The following is a 20,664-nucleotide window of genomic DNA, read 5'->3' as shown; positions in this document are numbered from 1 at the left end:
AGGTTACTCGCCTTAGGATGAATGACGAATGATGAAAACTGAAACACAGAAAGACACTTTCAAACTCACCTTTGAAAAGGAATAAAACAAAAGCTAAGGTAAAAAATAATTCACTCCTAGTGTTGCTGTATATGCTATTGATTTGTATTGTACCAATAGATCTTCAACTTGTTTTGGTGTATTACATGAGGCAAGTCAACCCTAACACTGGAACACAATAGCGACATACTCTTATTCACACAGTGTCGCTGCCATTATATAAACTCAGCCCACATGCAGAGGCTGTACGGCTCAAGAGTGGGGTGCCCGTCACACCAATGTTATTAAATACAGATCCTACTTTTTTACTTCACAGTCTGAGTATTGGATTTTGGATTTGTAGAGAGGTATGATATTAAATATCGTCTTACAAAAGAGAAAAGAGCAGTGGCGGGCCGTGACTTTTACCATGTGGCCTTCAAAGTAGCCTAAATATATATATATATATATATATAATAGAGTTAATTCAGAAGCGTAAAAAAGCTAATTGGGCTTCTGGAACGACAGATTGTAACATGAAAAACAAGCTTATTTACTAGAACTATGTTTTGTTAAATTAGAGTTTTATTAAAGTCTGGTAATTTTGAAATATCTTTCAACTTTCCTTGGGGATATTTATATTACAATTCCCCATCTATGTGAGCTGCTTGTTTGATATAGTTTGGAACCCCTGCTGTTGCCATAACTTTTATTATTTATTTTTTAACTTATTTTTGTACTTTTTATGTTCAGCTCAAGTTAAGAATTATCAAAATTAAGCAAGTCTTGTTCATGTCATCAATCGGTCAACCCCATGTTTGTTAATAGCCTCTGGCTGAAATAACCGGATGAGGTGAACCTGCAATGTAGCTGCTGAGACTAGAGTCTTTAAGAGCTCGAATAATCCTGCTGTGACATCAATGTGTGTAATCTAGGGGTCAATATATGGTGGAATGAAAGGCTTAGAAGGATAGGCAGAGTCAAGGATTTACTCATTCCAATATTCTATTCCATTTAAAGTCTGTGGCTGTACTGTACATATATAATGTTGAAGACATAACATCGCAGTCACAACAACCAAATAAGGCAACAGGAAAATAGGGTGACTGTTTTTCCACATGCAGTCACCGTTTCTAGTGCCATGTCCCCGGCCGGAGATGTCCCCGGAATAGTCCCTTTTTTAAGAAAAATAAGGTAAAACAATGATATGATGAGTTTTAAATGCAACGGTTCTAGTTTCCTCATTAATATTCACTGGACAGTTGGTATGAGTATTGTGTCTTTCTGATTGGCTGTGATGTGAACTTGCTACGCGGGGGTCTATCTATTGACCCCGTCCCATGATCGGACCGATCATAAACAATAGGATATCAATACAATATAGGAAGAAAGTAAGAGTACTTTGGCTCATTTTGGCAAAGTTTATCAGAGGTTAAAACAAATCATCGTTAACCATCGGGCATGTGCTGCCCGATATGTGACTTCAGTACTATATTTACCATGATGAGAATAGGTAAAACGTGTCCTTTTTCATTAATTTCAGAAATAATAACAGAATTTTGTTGATATATGGACCACCTAACTACAAATGTCCCCGTTCAGAAATCTGGTCACCTGGAATAAAAACCCAGAGGTTGACTGGTTCAGCGAACAACAAAGAGTGAAGCAGTGCAATGTTTTTGAAAACCCAGTTTGGAGGAGAGGGCTTATGAATGGGGGTCCTATGATTCAGGCAGCGGGCAGGCAATGACTCGCAGACACAGACTAACTATGGCAGGCCGGGTGAGACAGCAACCGCCGGACAAGGAAACCATGGCAACGTGTTCAGCTTGGCGACGGGGGTTGCAGCCAGTTCAGCCTCCTCCACAGCCTACTGATTCAGAAAGATGACCAGAGGCCACAACCCCAGTGCTTCCTCTTAGCCAATGCTTACTTGTCAAATGATGTTGTGTGTATCATGCCCTACTTCAGTTTCTTCCAAAGTCAGAGGCGGGTCTCCCCTGAGAGTCACAGGGAGATATAATGGAAGGGAGATTTCGATTCATTACAGGGGAAGGAAAAGCTTGCAGAATGTACACTGTGTGTTGGTGAATGTATCAATTTATATGAAAACAATCAGACATTAGGGAAATCAGAGAGAGGATCGGATCTATGTGTGTGTGTATGTTTGTGTGTTTGTTTCAGGGTTCTGGGTTTGTGTTTCATGTGTTGGACTTTTATGTTGGTTTTTCAGGGGTATCTCCTGGGTTTGAACTTCCTGCGTTTGTTTGTAGTCTTCCATGTGCTTCAGTTTGGTTTGTCTTGTGATTCTGTGTCTCCGCCCCTCACCTGAGTCCCGCCTACTGTCCTCATTAATACCTTGCTCCCTGCCATCCTGAGTCTAGTTATTCATTTGAGGTTGATTGTTGTCTTGCCCAATGTTCTACCTTGTTCCCTGCCCACCTGTGTCTTTTTAGTCATGTGTATTTAAGTTGTTGCCTTGGTTCAGTTCCTTGCTCAATCATTGTTTCTGTTGTCGCGTGCACCTTGTGTTTCATGTATCCAGAGCCTTGTGTGAGTAAAACCTGTGGTTTGGAAATTAATCTTTGTGTCGTGCATTTTGGGTCCTCAACCTTAGCAGTAGGTGTGCATGTGTGTGTGTATGTGTGTGGGTAGGTGGGTGTTAAGAGTCTTTAAGGGACATAGCAAGAACAGACTTTGAGGGATTTTGAGGGATTTGAAGATTACTAGAACTTGATTACAGCTTACCGGATGGAACATGCTAGAAATGTATGAAGTGTGAGTAGCTTTCTCTGAACCAAAACATGGGTTTAAGTCTTTGATGTTTCTACTTTGAGTTTTATTTGAAAAGGACAATTACTATTTTGCGATGTGAAAATGCTTAATAATATAAAAATCAATCACAGTGGCGGTTAAAAAAGTGATGGTTCTAGTAGGGGTTAACTACAACTGGCATGTTTGGAACCGCACAGTAGCTACTGGAGCAGCTGCCAACCATTACGCTAGCCAAGAAAAACACGGGTATTAAATGATATGGCTTTCTCTCTCTCTCTCTCTCTCTCTCTCGCTCACACACACAAAGGCATGCACACACAAACCTAAATAAATGCACACACACACACACACACACACACACACACACACACACACACACACACACACACACACACACACACACACACACACACACACACACACACACACACACACACACACACACACACACACACACATACACACACACACACACACGTTCACACAGAACCATGTGCACACACACAAACATTCTATAAATAACCGCAACTAGACACAGATAATGTGCAAATCAACACATAGACACACACACACACACACACATTGAACAGAGCATTTATCCAGGGAGTTATGGTGTTATACAAAAATGTGAAAGACAGAAGGAAGATTAAGGGTTGCCACAGAGCTGATCCAACTGGTCAAATAATCTCATGTAACCATCGTTACCATTCTCTGTCCTCTCTCTTTTCCCTCACTCTCTTTGACTGTCTTGATGAACACAAACAGGAGCAGACAAAACCCCTGTTTTTCCTCCCACCGAATGCACAGGCATACCTTAACACATGCTTTCCAAAATCCACATCACACTCAAAAGGGAACATTGGATCAGCAGAGCAGTGTGTATCTCTCTGCCAAAAGGATTTGGCATGGAGCTCAAACCTAACACTGATAGCAACTGAAGACCTTGTTGCCTGGCTGACCTTCGGAATTGGCTCACTGACTATTGTCCCCTGAAGAAAAACTCACTTTCTATTATGGGACCCTGAGCACTGTCCTCAGAAATGGAGAAAGACGGCACATAGTGGAGCAGGTTCACAATGTTTAATGTGTACTTCAGGTTCTGGTTCTGTTAGTGGTCCGGTTTGTGGATGGCCGTGTGAATGAGGAAGACGGGCAGAACAAGGTGAAAGGAACATGAAAGAAAAGGTCACACAGGCCAAGACAGGAAAACATCTCATGATCTGTCTCAGTTTTATCTGCAGCGGCAACAGCCTATTATTGGATGTGTTGATACAAGTGTGGCAACTAGTGGGCTGCTACCGACACGGCCTGTAGAACTCCTGACTTGGAAACTATTTGGACAAGATGACAGATTGTGTTACACAACTCTTGCCAGGCAGAGAATATTTCTGTTCTGGATCAGGTATGATGAAATCTGCACTCACTCACTTATTCTATAGCCTGTGCAAAGTATAATTCGTCATTCCTGTCAAATTCAGGAACCTCAAAAAACCCAGAGAATCTGATTGAGTATTCTCAGTCGTTTGTCAACGTCATCTATTCAGTTATAAGAGTAGCACAACAGAAAGAAAAATATGACGACTAACTAAAACCTCAACTATTTATCTACATTCAGACCCGGCGCCGGGTGATTAGGTCGTCTATATCTGTACCTCTTGTCAGCCACTCCTCTGCTATCTGACAATTCAACTCCACTTTTCCCTGGGTCTTTGCACTCGGGAGGCTCTGGTATTCATCAGTCGGCCATGCATGTATCATCACCATCGCTGGCACTTTCAGGAAGCTTGAGCCTTCTGGTCGGAAACATGCCCTTCTAATAAATAGTTTCCAAACTGTCCGCTCTCTGTGACTACCGATGGTTGGCTCTGACTGCGGTGATAAGTTGGAGCCGTGTCCTGCCTGCAGCCCTCTGAAAGAGCCCCGTGGTCGTGGTGGTTCTGATGGTCTTCTGGGCCGGGGGTGTGTCCCCCCTGCTGAGCGGTGTAGCTGTCGGTGGCTGTTGGGTTCTTCTTGGGCCCGTCTTGTGAGGGGCCACCGGGCCGCTGGCACGGCCTTCTCTGCTCTAATGTGATTTGCAGCTCGTCGAGTTTCTGGGACACGTATCGTCTTTGGAGCTCCACCAGGATTGTTCCATTACGACTGAGGGCTGGCAGCTCTGTGCCGGCTGGCCTCTACGACGGAGAAGGGCAGGGGGCATGTGATAATGATCCCTGATGCCAGTCGGGAATAAAGCTCCAATGGCTTAACACATTGATGGATAATATTTGAATAAGAATGTATGAAATCCCTTTACTTTACTTTAATATAACTCACTATAAAATTGAGAACACACGTGCACAGACACACAGGCTTGCGCACGCAAACACACACTTACAGCCGCATGATCGGTTGAAGTATGCTGACTCTCCCAGCGCTGAGTGTGCATCTGACCTCTTTTCTGCAGCTGGAGACTCAGATGTAGGAAGGATTCATTCAAGCGATCTATTTCCTCCTCTATGGAGGAGACCTGTAGTGTTGTTCAGTTAAAAGGCAAAGTAGAATCAGTACACGCCATGAAAATCACTCATCAAAATGTGGAGGATTAAATAGCTCTGGAAACGAGTCGTGTGATAATTACCTGAGCAGGATTACCTTCAGGGGATACACCTGTAAGATAATAATTTGTTATCTACGTTTGTACTGTTATTATCTAATATACAACTCTCACTATCTTCTAAACCTCGTGTTATGATATGTGGAAGGTCGGTGATGTATTATAATTATTTGATCACTATAAACGTATAACCTTACCCATGTTTCTCTGCTTAGCTGTTTGTGGTCCATGTTTCAGATCTCTGATTAGCTGCTCTAATTTGAAAAACTTGTATTTCTGAAGTCTTGGAAATTGGAAAAGAAAATGACAAATGTAATTGCATGCAAGTGATTTGTTGACAACGTGAAGTGATCGGTATTGTGTATAAGATGATATGTAACAAACCTGCTAGCCAGGAGATCCTCAGTGAAATACTCCTCGTAGGGGACGCTGACGTTGAGGAAGTCGTCGGGTAACGAGCCGTGCTGTGACCTCTGTGGAGCCTCAGAGTCTTCCGGCTGAAACAACACCATCTGGGTGTGTGCATAGGGCTTGTAATCGTGACGTAACATCGCAATGGCCACCTTCATTTTGGTTGCATAGGAGCTTTTGATGGTTGATAATTGTGTTGTCAATAATACTTTTTTTGTCATTGTTAAATAATCATGAAGTGATTTGCCTTTAAGGGGAGGCATTGTTGTGTTTGAAAGTGAAGGAATCCCATGATGCATTCTGATTTCCAACCTCTATTGGTACGGAGATGATGTGCCACTTTTATTCAACATATTCAAACAAAATACCTGGTCCAACTTAAAGGAGACGTTGAAGAGCTGAAGGCTCAGCGCTGATATTGCCTGATGAAGGGCCTGCATAAAGATCTGCGGCCTGGACCCTGGTAGGAACGCATGGAGAATGAAATGAAAACGTCAGCATACTTCAATGGAAAGAAGACATGCTTGGGGGGGCTGTAATAGTTAATTCCTGAATGTGTATTTAGTCATTATTCTCTTATCTCTTGAGTCACCTGATGCCACATAGGCCATGGCCTGGAGGATGGTGGCGATGAACTGACCCACGTGCTGAAGCTTGGCCTCAGAGAGGTAGAGTATCTGATTGCTCTTGTCAAAGTGAAAGCCCCCCGAGCAATGCGCCAGCAAACCCCCCGGGGAGGACCAGGAGGAGACAGGGATGGACTTTGCGATCAACAAAAGCACAGGCGGGAACAAAGGCAATTTGCCTAGCAACCGCATCACCTGGCAACCAAACAGGAAAATGGCAGAGTGCTGTGGAGGAAGATTGTCCAGGGCGACCGGAATTGGCTGCAGGGGCTGGTCTTCAATAACAGCCTGGTCGTTAACATCTACAAAAGAACCGAATAGATAAAATACAAAAGAAATACAAAGTACACAAGAAGGGATAATTAATTCAGTTTGAATATTCTTTGCATGGATTATTGTCAGTGTCATGAATGTTTTATTCATGATGAGACAATTCATTAATTAACTTATTAATTGATGAAATGATGGCAATGGCCTCTAAATGTCTTTGCATTTGTTCAACCTCATTTAATTTATTTTATGAATTACATATCCATATATTCCACATTCTTTTACCAGGGCCGCCTGAAGTTAGATTCTGTAGAGATTGCTGGATCTCCTGCAGAGTTCTAGACAGAGGAGTTATGGCCACCAGCTTGGACAGGTCATGGTCACTCAGCGAATGGCCTGGAAAAGATGCGGTACATCTATTAAATAGTCTTGGTAAACACTCTTACCACGTTAAAATGATCTGACTAATGATCTGCATACAAACAAAGAAAAGCCTTACCTGAATCTTGATGAGGACCTTCTATTTTGGTTAAATTCCTCGGGGACGACTGTTGGATATAATTGGCAAGAGGAATTCATATGAAAAGGATTTCATACAATTATAATACATTGTATTAAAATAATTAATACAAATGTAGCTGTTCTGCTGCCTAGGTATCCTCTCGTCCTACCTGTGGATCACACACGTGTGCTTCGCTGTTTTGTCCATACTCCTCACACTCATGGTTGTCTAGGCAGTGGGGTGGTGAGGGCAGATCCTGGTTCTGCCAGCCTTCCCCCGTCAGCCGCAGTATGAGGGCTTCCACAGACCCCAGAACAGCACCCAGCAGGGCCACAGAAGCATCGGCTGGATGCAGATTTCCATAGTGCCAAAATGCAGGAAAAGCACGAAAAACGAAAGGAAAACCTGGTGAGCTCATTTGCATTTAAAAAAAAACTTGTGTATGTGGTTTGTTTTTCCTGGCCTTTTACTTGGCTTTGGCCTATGCAGATTTATTGGATGGAATACACTTCTGAGAGCTTAATTGCCCTGGTGTTGTACCTTGTTTTTTCTTCTCTCCCCCAGCATCAGTACAGAGCTTACGCTCCATGGAGTCAAGGCCCAGCTCCTTCAGAAGACTTAATTTCTTTTCATCCATGTTTTCTAAAAGATTCTGGAGGGAAAATGCAACATAATTGACAACACAGCCACCACTCAATCTCACCTGCGATTTCATTTAAAATGACCTTTCAGAAAATTGCTTGTAAATAGTGTGTCTTCTAGCAAAATAGGTTCTTTAATAGGTGTACCACCTGTAAGCCATCGGCCTGCTGGCACATGTTCCTGTAGAATTCCTGTGTGTCTTTGCGGTGGCGGGCCAACTGTGAAGCCAGGTGCAGGTTTTGGTCCTCCAGTTTGTCGTACAGGGTTTTAACGTTGAACTCCTCCAAGTCAAAACGCTCTGAGGCACCTCGCGGAAAGGAGGGATCAGTCAGACTCGAATCCAACCCAGATTGTATGAGGAAGGTCAATGGGGGTTTAATGTGAATTTAAATCATAGGTTATACGGTATGCAGCTGCACACTTTATAGAACGTGCTGACCTTGTTGCATATGGTTTTAGCATGATAAGTGTTCCTTAAGATCGGATTTGAATATTGAGAATATTTACAGCACACACACACTCCAAAAATAACGTAATTAAAGTGACCCTTGAAGATAACAGAGGCTTTTCTTTTGTTAGTATGACTCATTCTCCTTTCCTTTTACATGCAAGGCCGGCGTAAGGAATAGATGATAAATATTTAGCCGTTAAATTACACTACCTGCATAGAGAGTTGCAGATAACCTCAGAAGTCATTATACCGAGATTGTAGTCATTATTTCCCAAATCATCAATCAAACAGAAGACCAGGCTATTATCTGCTACCTGGTCATGCCTGGTGGTTTGGCAATGCAGGGCTTTACTGGAATTTAAACCGGCCCTATGAATAATACATTGCATACTAAGCCCCACACATTAACACAGTTCAGCCACTTGAGTTTCTTCCAGGGAGCCGGGTACGGTTTAAAAATATTAGAACTTTTCAAGAGTCCTGTCAAAAGGGGAAAGCCATGTGGACACCACGTGCAAATTGGCAAAGATTAATAGAAGATAATGCTGACTAGGATTTCCAGATGGTCCTAATTGATATGGATGAGCAAACAGGCGGATTTTAGTTCATCTAATCGTTGGTTTCAGCCAACGCATATCTTTAAAACTACTTCTGATTGCCCGCCAACAAAGCTTTTTTTACACATTTATTTTTATAAGCTATGATGATCTCCAGGTTTCTTGAATAACACAAATCTTGTGAGTTTTGTTATGCTGGCCGATGAGAGAAATAAAAATGTGTTTGCAAAAATTAATTTACTAACTAACAATCCGACAATGAAGAATGTGAATATTAGCAGAATATAATGAATATAGGCAGGACTTTACCTCCCTTTGAGACGGCAGGTTCTTCTGCCTCTGCCCCCTCTCCTACTCCTCTGTTACCTAGTAGGCCTGCACAGTTTAGTGGGGCGGGTAAGCTGAAAAAGAAACACACAATCAACCTGATTTCACTCAGGATATAATACCAAAAGTTCAAATCTAAATACTGAACAAACAACAAACTTGCACACTTTACCCCTCTCCCTTTCATATAAAAGTATTTAAGGTTAAGGTAGTTCATTTGTCTTCCTGCAGTGTTTATAAATATACGAAAATTCTTGTTGCTCAGTGTTTGTTTTTATATTGTGAATCTCGATTCTTTTTAGAATGCTTGGTTGTCAGCCACACATCCATCCTCAAGCAGACATTTGTGCAAAATGCTTTGGACAAATGCCTTAGCAGATCAGTATCTGCTCATCTAATAACCCTACAGACCTGTCTCAATGTGGTAGGTACTATCTGAGGAGCCTACAGACCTGTCTCCATGAGGAAGGGACTATCTGAGGAGCCTACAGACCTGTCTCTACAAGGAAGGGACTATCTGAGGAGCCTACAGACCTGTCTCCATGAGGAAGGGACTATCTGAGGAGCCTACAGACCTGTCTCCATGAGGAAGGGACTATCTGAGGAGCCTACAGACCTGTCTCCATGAGGAAGGGACTATCTGAGGAGCCTACAGACCTGTTTCCATGAGGAAGGGACTATCTGAGGAGCCTACAGACCTGTCTCCATGAGGAAGAGACTATCTGAGGAGCCTACAGACCTGTCTCCATGAGGAAGAGACTATCTGAGGAGCCTACAGACCGGTCTCCATGAGGAAGGTGCGATCTGAGGAAACTACGACTCGAGGAGCCTACAGACCTGTCTCCATGAGGAAGGTACTCCACAGGACAGCAGGGCTCCCCCAGGCTCCGCCAGCGTGGTTTGTTCCTCCACTGCAGGATCAGCTTGGCTTTGCTGGGCCTCAGAACCAGCGCTATACTGGTCAGCACCACCACCAGCAGCAGCAGGAGACTCAGGACCGCTGGTCACCCAAAGAACCATCACACGAGAATTCATTCATCTTGGATCCATGCATTTCTTCAAGGAGGGGATTCTCATTATATCTACGTATGGTGTTGTTATACTTTAGGTGTTGGATGGCCAGTAGTGGGCGTTCATCCCTCTGGCCTATGTGATATCCCCAAAGCCCTAGGAGAGTTGAAGACCTCCTGTGATGTGCAAAAGCACCGTCTTTCGGATCAGACGTTAAACCAAGGTCCTATCACCCTGTGGTGGACACTGGAGATCCCTAACACTGGTGTCCTGTCCAAATTCCCACCTTCAAGCCTGCTTCAAAATTGACCCCTTTTCACCCCCATGTCTGTAATTGGATAGTTTATCCCCGCCCCTCTCCACAGTGATAGATGGTGTGGGGTTAGCGTTCTGGCGTTTCACCCAGGTGGCAGAGAGACACTGGTAGGGGATGAGGGGTCGTATCCTTCATCCATTGCACACCGTAAAACACTTTGAGTGCCTTGAAAAGAAGCGCTATATAAATCCAAGCTATTACGATTATTTACTATTGTTTGTTGCTCATTGAAGGAAGTGGAGGGCCAACGAATACAAGCGAACCAGCACCCACCGACGATGACCCCCCAGTCGGGCAGCAGGTTGAGGCGGGGTTGCTTGAGGATCCCAAAGCGGACCAGCTGTGCGGGGGTCTGGGGCTGGAACACGGCCGCCCTGGGGTCACACTGCGTCCCCCTGTCACTCACCACCACCACCACACTCCTCTCAGGCACTGCGCTGTCCACCAGCACGTACTTCCCTGTCTCCGAGAACACGTGGGCGAACCTGGTGGGGGGCGGCCCCCGGGGGGGAACACAGACACTGTGACGGGGAACCGCCGGCGTTGGCATTGGCGTTAATGTTGCAAAACCACAACACGCGCCGCTCCGACGGGTGTTGTGGCTTTGCAACATTAACGCCAATGTCAATGGTCCAACTTTTCTGTGTTTTACCCGGAGTTCATGTGGCTGGTCGCAATTTTTATGCAGCGCTGGTCTTTAAAAGTAGAAAACCGCAGAGAGTGACAGTTCCCCTTTTAACGTACTTACTTAATAATGTATTCAAAACAAAGGTTAAGGCGGCAAAGGGAGAAAGGGGAGCAGAAGGATAGGTGGTGGAGGAGGGGTGAGGAGGATATCAGTCATGCTAATGATGTTAAACGTTCTAATGCTCCGAGAGGGAGATAATCCAACGGTAGCGTTAATTTAACAATAACTTTGAGCGATGTTGAATTATCGTGGATTCACTCCTACACTTATACCCAGTTTGCAGTTAATGAGCTGATAAACCCCCCAAATGTATCCCAAAGTGAGGCTTTGGTTTGAAATATGCGAGGGAACAGGGGGAGCTTTGCTGATTCAACCGAATTTTGCCGTATGCTTCAAAAAACGATCCCCACTTGGGTCCTTTCAGAAATAACTTTTAATTAGAGTGTGTGGTTGGGACGCATTCACTGAATATAGATTGCGTTTCAATTCCCTAGGATCCTCAATGATAAACTCTTCCATATGGCCCGGTTCTAGCAGCGCTGAATTGAGTGGCACCTTGTTGAGTTGAAGTGTGTCTGCTTCATGAGGACCTGGAGACGCCGGAAGGCCCCGAAATCCCAGCCGGGGTTGCTGTTGAACAGGTGGTCTTTGTGATACACCGGGAAGTGGCTGAGGCTGCGGTCTTGGTGGGAATACATGATTGATAGCATTACTGTCTCTAACGATATATTCATATATTCATATATATATAAATATATATATATACTGCATTGACCCTAATGCCCACAGACTCCCTGTAGGCAACCCTGCGCAGGTGGCCTATTACCTACCTGATTTGATCAATCTCACTGTTACGCAAAAGGCAATAAATACATATATTAAAGTAATATGGTACACCATGTGTATTAAAACAACCCTTGATCCAATGTTTGGCCCTCAGGTCTTTAGTTAAATATGTTAAAGATTGAATTGACATAGCCAACCTTAGCCAACCAATTACAGTTCCCATCCCTAATGGGTTCATGGAATCAATCTTTCCTGTCAATCACATTCAGCCACACGGCATCACCATCTCAATGGTGGAGAGACGTAGGGAGGAGGGAAGGAGCAGAGAGGGAGGAAGGGTTTTTCTGGGTTGTTGCTCTCTTCGGATCTGTTCCATTCTCTCTTTTTACAAATCTCAAATTTTACCTGCCGCAACCACTCTAAGGATGAGTGAGGATAGTAATCTACCAGTGTGGTTGATGGTGAGCTGGAACACTATCATGTCTCCAGAGGACAGACAGCCGATGGGATTCGGGATTCGTGGAAGAGTGACGGGCGTCCGAACAGTCTCTTTGGTTTCTGTGTCTCTCTTACTCCTAACCTTGTCGTGAAGGAGTTCCCCCTCATCTAAACGTATGGACAAGGAAAACAATCAGCATGTTTGCATGCAGTCCTTAGGTTGAATCATTATATTGAAGGTAGTGTAGGAAATTTGGAGAAATCAGCCAGAGTAAGCTAGGTTTTAAAAAGTAAAAAGACTGGATGTCACAGGCATGCGACAGCCGCATAAACCTGATTTTTTTGTCAGAGCATTTGATTGATTGATTGTTGTTGGGGTGTAAAGACAATATCAGCAAATATGACAAATCATGTTTCTACAACTAATTGTCGACCTTAGTTTAGAGGTCCTGCCTAGACACCAATAAAAAACGCTGGAATTTTGCTCAGAACCAATCACATGTAGACACAGAATGTTACGGTCGAGTCACCTGACAGAAATTGAATCATCAACGTTCTGTCCGTGAAGATCCAACCAAACACGCCATCAGGGACAAACTGGACCACATGGACCTTCCCAATGTTCTTCAAATGGACATCGGGGCCCAAAATATCCCTGCCATTCTGTGAGAGTAATTGGAGGTTAGTTTTTTTCATACTGTATAAGGCTTTATTGCACAAAGACACAATTTATTTTCCATAATTTCAAGGTCCAATAATCTATATAAACTATTAAAATGTATGCATATATGCATATATATAGCCTTTCCTAGAAGAAAGGTTTTTCTTCAGACTGCATTTGCAACGGCATTACCAATTTATCAGTCTTAATTTAACTCGGATAGATGTGCATGCAAATGTAATGCCTAAAGCTTATACTTTAGAAGTCATTGTTCAATTCTTGAATTAATAGACGATTATAACTAGCCTAATCTTGCAACATTTATAAAGCGTCTCTCAGCATGTTAATTCCTCAAATTGAATTTCATACGGAGATACATGGTGGTTAGGCAGCAACAACCAGCCAGGCCATCTGTTGTGTGCTGTATTTATAAGTACTTAGCATCTGTTAGAATGCTGATAAGTATAAATACCGAAAACGACACAACTATGCTGGTTTTGAGGATATTTTCATGTGGTCTAATCTTCTTTCCTCCTTTCTTTCCTACTTTCTCTCCACTTTCTTCCTTTCTTTCTCTTGCATAACATAACATTCCCTTTAGTCATAAGATAAAGCCCTTGGTTACCATTTCCTGGACCTTCTTACCTCAAGCTCCACTACACTTTACACCGCTGGGAAATGGACAACCGCTAATGAGGCAGCCGCACCATTTTTATCAGATGTGTCCGAAAAAATCCTTCCTAGGCCTTACGTCAGCCAATCACCCCGTTGGTTCCCAGCAGACTGAGCCGAAGCTGACGCAACACAACCCCAAAAAAATTGAAAACGGTATATATCGGATGATACCAGGCCCTGCTAATCCTCAGCATCAGCCGCACACACAGCCAACGGCTAAGCCGAAGCACAGTTGTTTAAATGCTACAACAACAACAACAACAAAAAACATACCCCCCCCACCACCACCACCACCACGCGTGCTTACCCGGACCCACAGCCGGCTGTCCATCTGCTTCAGGCTGAGGCTGAGCTGTCCGTCAGCGGAGAGCCGGGCGGAGAGCTGCGGCAGGCCGGCCACGCAGGAAGAGTTGCACAGCTCCTCGGAGGACACGTAGCGCTCACACCGACAGCTGGGGAAGGGGAGAGCGCGCCCCGACGGGGAAGGGATGGTCACCACTCAAAGCCCCTCAGCACCAAATAACCTCTGGGCCCCAGCCGTGGCTGATTGATTTGTGTTTTTTATCTGTATTGGTCCTGGTTCTCCTATCGTGGCGCTCACATGCCCATCTCCGGGTCCACCGTCCCGCCGTGGGCTCCGCAGGTGACGTTGCACGGGTACAGGGAGGGGGCGACGCACTCGCGGGACGCCGCCAGCCGCACCTGTCCCGCGGCGCAGCGCCTGTTCACCTGGGACAGGGAATATATGTATATGTCTAAGAAACCTCTTCACACAAGTGGCTCGATGTGGATGCACACCGTCTGCACGGCTATTAAGGGGGCAGGTTTAAGTTGAAGCTTTGTTTCTAATCGAAACAGACACAAAGAGAATAGAACATGCCAAATGTTCCTTCAAAGGGGCCTCATCTGACAGGCAACCCTCTTGGTTGTCAACACTATGGTTAAATCCTGCATTCCACTCCCCCCCACCAGGCTAGCGTTTAGAACCAAGATAGCCATTTTGTGAATAAATAAGGCCCATAGTTACGTTACTTATAAGAGCTTATTCAGAGCCAGTCAGTGCGGAGTAAAACTCAGGAGTTGTTTTATTTTTTTGTTGTTCAGAGTCCAAGGAGGCTATTCAGCCGGAAAGTGAGGTAAATGAATTCTGTCTGCTTGGTGAAATGGCTCACCTCAGGCTGGCAGTCCACCTGACTGTCTGCGCTGGAGCTTTTAAAGTCCAGCTGGTTGTAGAAGATGAAGCCAGTCCGACACAGACAGGACCCGTCTGAGGGCTGGAACGCACGGTTCTTCCCCATGCACGTGCATGAGGCTGAGCCTGGGAGTTAAACAAATGGGTTTATCACCATGTGGGCGTAGAGTTTGCTGTTTGTATTGGTGTTTGATAGACTACCGCTCTGATGCTTTGAGAAACTATGGTTTAATGTGTGAATCTGTTATTAAACACGTGTCCAAGGGAAAATACAGTTTACATGGTTAACGGCCGTTAAGGACGCGGTCATAAGAACAACCACATACTTATGCCTAATAAATAAGTAAGTCCAAAATGCAGCTACTCATTTCATTGTTCAACCTATTTCATTGTAAAAAGAAAAAAATAATTTGCACGTATACACACACCGACACACACACACCACACACTTTCTTCAAGTTATTCAATAAAAAATGTGTCCTTTCCCATAAAACCCTGTAATAAATCAATAGAGATAAGATTTTTCCTTTTCCTTCTTTCGTTTAAACCTAAAATGATGGCGCAAAGAGTGCTATTTATTATCGGGAGAGTGAATTTATACTGCGAGGGGCAGAGAAGAAAAATTACCACAACCCGACCTATAATGCGTTGATAACAACCAGCCAGTTAATCCATCCATTACATAGAGCAGAGAAGAACCAGCCAGTTAATGCCATCCATTACATAGAGCAGAGAAGAACCAGCCAGTTAATACCATCCATTACATAGAGAAGAGAACAACCCGCCAGTTAATCCATCCATTACATAGAGAGGCGGCTGACCTTCTGAGGAGGTGGCGGAGCTACCACACGGGAAGCAGGCTGGCTGCGCCGGCAGGTGGTTGAAGGTGCCGGCCGGGCACGAGTGGCACTGCTCGCCGCGCCCTGCCCGGGTCAGGTTACCGAAGGAGCCCGGAGGGCACAGGAGGGGGCGGGGCGCACCGGCGGGGCACACGTGACCCAGAGGGCAGGGGTTGCCGTGGTAACTCTCTGCACCTGGGTGCGTTCATGAAAGAGACGGCAAACAAGGCAGACGGCATGTGTTAGGTATGTGCGTGTGTTTGTGTTTGTGAAGGAGACGGGACAGAAGGAGGGGGGGGGGGGGGGGGGGGGGGGCATGTGTGTTTGCATGTTTGTTTGGTGTTTGTGTTCTTGTTCTCTTTTGCTTGCTTGTGCGTGATTTCTTTGTACTTTCCACAGCTCAGTAGTGCAGTAGAGCGGTACAGTGCAGTCATCAGCCCAGCAGTACGATCGGGTACCTTGAGGGCAGTAATATCCAGGGGGGCAGGGCAGGCAGTGGGGGGTCGGGGAGGAGTGCAGCCGGTAGGTGCCCCCCTCACACACACGACAACAGCTGCTCTTGGATCCTCGAAGCCCGGTGGTGTTGACAGGCGCGGACCCCCCCTCGCAGGAGCGAGGGGTGGAGCTGTTGGCCGGGCAGTAGAAGGGGAACCGACAGCTGTGGAGCGCGGAATCAAGGGCAGGTTTATTTAGAAGGCCCCACAAGCTGTCTTCATTCCCCAACCGTTCAGGGGGTGCACACGTATCCGGGAAAAAAAAGAGGAGTCCTCCTGGTTCTCAGTGTGCGTGCGCAACCTGTACTCACAGCTGCTCGGGCGTACTGTAAGAACGGGACCCCTCCGGACAGAAGTATCCTCTGGGGCAGACGGCGGGCTCTGCGGCCTGGGCTCCGCAGAAGGAGCCTGGCCTGCAGCGACTCTCTGACGCCGCACCTGCACAGCCAGCACAAAGCTGCTAGAGTCCACCGGGTAGGATTGTGATAGTGGTGATGCAGTCAAAATAGTGGTGATGGTAATGGAAGAGGTTATAGTGCTGACAGGGGTAATAGTGGTCATCATTTGATAATGGCGATAGTGGCGGGACAGGAAATAGTGCTGACAATGGTCGTTGTGGTGGTAGTGGTCATTTTGGTGACAGTGGTGATGGTGGTAATTGTGGTGATAGTAGTGATAGGTGATGGTGGTAGTTCTGTGACTAGTGGTAACAGTGGCGACAGTGTTAGTGAACCTCCCTGGAGGACAGTGATGGGCGGGTCTGCAGGGGATCCCCCACACATTGGGCCTGCCAGTGGTCTGGGGATCAGGACAGAAGGTTCCCCCGTCACAGGGCTCACACTGGCTGGGTGCCGCTGCCCCAGGGTGGCTCCTCTTGGTTCCTGCAGGGCAGACGATGGGCGGACCCTCCCCACTGCACCAGTACCCAGGGGGGCAGGGGTGGCTGGTGTAGTCTGTCAGGCCTGCAATGGGTGCATGTAGAACTTTACAGAGTGACAATTAAAAAGATCAATCAAGTACCATATACATGTGTCAATCAGGTCAAATAAACGCATGAGAAAGCATGAGTTAAACCGTGTGAAGTTTATTTCAAAGGACATAACATGTATAGAAATGTACATTTTCCATTTGATATTTTCTCATCAATTTTTTTTTTGTGTCAAGCGATTGAATGGGGTTGTGGTAATTCTGTAGACATTCAGGACACGCATGACATGGTCATGCTAATCTAGGGTATTCGACCACGTCATTTACAAAGTGTCCAGACTCCTGGACCAATAGTACCACTCCAAAAGGACACACCCATTGTTCCATCTGATGGAGCTCATGATTTCCATGTTGTCAGATTTATGCTATTTATACTCCCATGGAAAATGGGATTATCTTGATAGATGTATTCCGGTCAAAAGACGAAAAAAACACTTGCCCTCAGCCTCCCCTCAGTTTGATTTACACTGGCGAGAAGGACTTTGCTGTTGTGCACGTATTTGCCTCTGCATTCAGAGCGATATTAACATATGAACTCATCTACACTACCCTTTTAAAAAGAAAATGCCATCAAAGCTTCATACAAAGCATGGGTGGTTTCTGGTCAAATGTCAAGCTGTGTTATACTTTACGTAACAGAAAATTGCATTAAAGAGATTACGATGAAAGTCAGTACCCCTTCAAAGGGCCCCTATTACACCAAGTGCGAGCGTGATTAGCCATTCCAAGCCATTATAAAATCGACCCTCTGGTGAGATTACAAGTGGGACTGTCCACCCAGATGTGTGATGGATAAACCTGCCTGGCAGCCTTCCCGGCGGGCTGCACCCACCGGTAGGCCTCTCTATCCATCATAGATCTGGGGGGATACTCCCACTCATTATGTCACTAGATGGCATATTTCGAAATGACCTGTGACGGCACATCACACTTAACCCTGTGAAGCAGCTGGATATGCAATATCAACATTGCGCAAGAATCCATCTTGCCGGGCTTCAAGGTATGTATCTAGGTAAGTGTCTCTGAAAGTGCCTGCCTTTTTCAAAACAGTTTCCAAGGACGACATCACAGATGGTTCAGTGTGAGAAACCATCTGGTGGGTCAGGTAACATAACACTCGCACCTGTTGGTAAAGCAGTGGCCCTTTAACAATGTAATTACAAGTGTGAATCTTGTGGATCTCCAAAGACAGTCCACAAATCTAAAAGCAGTGTTGTGACGCTGTTCTGTGTATTGTGTGAATGTGAGACCTGTTGTGTTACAGTAAGACCCAGGAGGACAGGGGTGGCAGTGGCTCCTGGCCCCGGCCCCTGGAGTGGCCCTGTACGTGAAGGCCGGACACTCCTGGGGCCCCCCTCTGCCGGGGCCCCCCTGCAGACCATTGCAGTAGTGACCGGCAGGACAGAGGTGGAGCTCCGGGTCTCCTGGAAGACCACACACCACAGAGGCATCGTCATCGTCAAAAGAGAAGTAACTTCAATACCTTAATAATACAAAAGCAAAGTTTGATTGGTATATTTAAAGAGGTATCTTCAAAACATGGTTGGGCAAATATCAGCCATTTGGTTTTGTATGATTTTTGCTGCTTTGGACAACTCACCTAATTTACAGGATTTTGTTTCATTTCTGGTCATCTGATTTAATCAGCTAAACAATGAAAACCCACACGTACACACTCACACACACACACACATTTGAACAAGCCATGTACCAGGTATGCACCAGTGATGGGGCGGACACGCTACACAGTCCTGCAGGCTGGCGCCACCCGGGGCCTGTCTCATGGTGTTAGGAGGACAGACCTGGGGTCTCTCCGTGCCCTCAGGGCAGTAGAAGCCTGGAAACATGCACACACTTTGAGACAATTGGAAATTAAATCTCTCTCTCTCTCTCTCTCTCTCTCTCTCTCTCTCTCTCTCTCTCTCTCTCTCGTCTCTCTCTCTCATCTCTCTCTCTCTCTCTCTCTCTCTCTCATCTCTCTCTCTCTCTCTCTCTCTCTCTCTCTCTCTCTCTCTCTCTCTCTCTCTCTCTCTCTCTCGCTCTCCTCCTCTCTCTCTCTCTCTCTCTCTCTCTCTCTCTCTCTCTCTCTCTCTCTCTCTCTCTCTCTCTCTCTCTCTCTCTCTCTCTCTATTCTATTCTTGTGAACATATTGATGAAAGTCACATAGGAGACACCCAGATTCTGCCTGGGTGCATTTCTACACATGTGGAGAGTCAATTTCCTTCTCTGGGCTAGACTACAGTAGTGCATTCTTCTCTTTATTTCCCCCTTATTCCAAAGCCGATACTTGGCAAGACTCTGCATACACGCTTCAGTCTATTCAGGGCAGGCGCTGCCAAAATCCTAATGAGGCGTCAGAGAGCCAAGCGCACCACATCCATCCTGGCGTCGCTTCATCCTGACCTCCATTCCCCCCACCCAGCCATCCTCCCTCCAAGAATTAAGCCAAGTCCTGCTGCCTGACCTTGAAGGTCCATTCACGGAAATCCACCCAAGCTCAGCAGCAGGAATGTAAAACCAAAACCATTCTCTGTCTGTGCCCCCTAGTCACACAGAGGGAGAGCTCTGCCAAGACCTGCGTTCAGATAAACAGCTCCTTTACTCCATCTCTCCTTCATTGTTAGGAGGAGGGACTCAACGGCGGCAGCCGCGAGGAGATTCTATTTGGAATGGTTCGTTAGTTTGACGTCTGAAGTCAAACTAAGTCAAACTACTAACAAAGTCTAACAAATGAAGCTCACGTGTCTGATTTTTTCAGAAACATGCATGAATAAAAGATAAATTCAAATATGAAATATTTATCACCAGCAGTCGTACTGTGCTTGTGCTACTAATAATCACAAGAATAAATATAACCGCAAGCTGTGATTAACGGGGTCCAAGCAAAAATTAAGTCAAGAACACACTAATGGAAGATATATAATTCTAACACATAATTGTCATATTTAAGGAAAGATGTTCCACTTATAAACCTGAACTGCAGCCTAATTCACATGGTCAAAATGTCTATTGATAAGCACATAACATCCAGAAAACTCAAAGCACACATTTCTCAAGTGAATTAAGGGATTTCTACAAAGCATATACCTGAAAAATCTTTGAAATTCTGGGGAAATTAAACATTTGAAGTCAAGAACACTACTGGAAGAAATATGAAAGAGTTAATTATGAAGGAAAATGGTTAATGAAGAAGTTCCCCTTAATGCCATACTGTCTCTTGGAAGTCAGATTCTTGGAAACTAATGAGCCGGAATGTTGATTGCCTGATGAATTTCAGGTGCTGTTCAATGTTGTGTTTCTTAAATGAGTGGCAATGACAGAATGTCATGTTCAGCTTGTTCATAATGCTCTAATCAGTCACCAGTACACGACATAACAAGAGAATTAAGGGCTTTCTTAAAAGAG

General features: G+C 45.2%; 1 protein-coding gene across 1 annotated transcript; it reads right to left on the bottom strand.

The window, feature by feature from the left end:
- Nucleotides 1-3,188: 3,188 nt before the first annotated feature.
- LOC130405638 (uncharacterized) lies at nt 3,189-19,736 on the bottom strand. Its single transcript, XM_056610813.1, has 28 exons — nt 19,724-19,736; nt 18,971-19,096; nt 18,522-18,683; nt 17,112-17,234; nt 16,584-16,710; nt 16,237-16,436; nt 15,761-15,973; nt 14,920-15,065; nt 14,349-14,476; nt 14,055-14,199; nt 12,942-13,074; nt 12,421-12,579; nt 11,743-11,869; nt 10,773-10,984; nt 10,010-10,172; nt 9,155-9,246; nt 7,987-8,135; nt 7,736-7,847; nt 7,365-7,540; nt 7,193-7,241; nt 6,979-7,089; nt 6,390-6,725; nt 6,166-6,257; nt 5,771-5,883; nt 5,584-5,669; nt 5,411-5,439; nt 5,168-5,299; nt 3,189-4,964 (listed from the first exon to the last, which is right to left on the bottom strand). Exons 1-28 carry the CDS (start codon nt 19,734-19,736, stop codon nt 4,569-4,571), a joined length of 4,050 nt encoding a protein of 1,349 aa, XP_056466788.1. The 3' UTR covers nt 3,189-4,568.
- Between the last annotated feature and the right edge of the window lie 928 nt (nt 19,737-20,664).

The sequence above is a fragment of the Gadus chalcogrammus genome, chromosome 16 (assembly GCF_026213295.1).
Source record: "Gadus chalcogrammus isolate NIFS_2021 chromosome 16, NIFS_Gcha_1.0, whole genome shotgun sequence".
Classification (NCBI taxonomy): Eukaryota; Metazoa; Chordata; class Actinopteri; order Gadiformes; family Gadidae; genus Gadus; species Gadus chalcogrammus.
The sequence above is the reverse complement of the archived record's forward strand: the minus strand, read 5'-3'. Positions and strand labels throughout refer to the sequence as shown.

Excerpts from the sequence above, each read along its gene's own strand:
- LOC130405638 (XM_056610813.1), bottom strand. Across the intron at positions 13,075-14,054 it reads ACAGCCGGCTGTGGGTCCGG|AATGGCAGGGATATTTTGGG; the intron begins GTAAGCACGCGT and ends TTACTCTCACAG. Across the intron at positions 7,242-7,364 it reads CACACGTGTGTGATCCACAG|TCGTCCCCGAGGAATTTAAC; the intron begins GTAGGACGAGAG and ends TATATCCAACAG.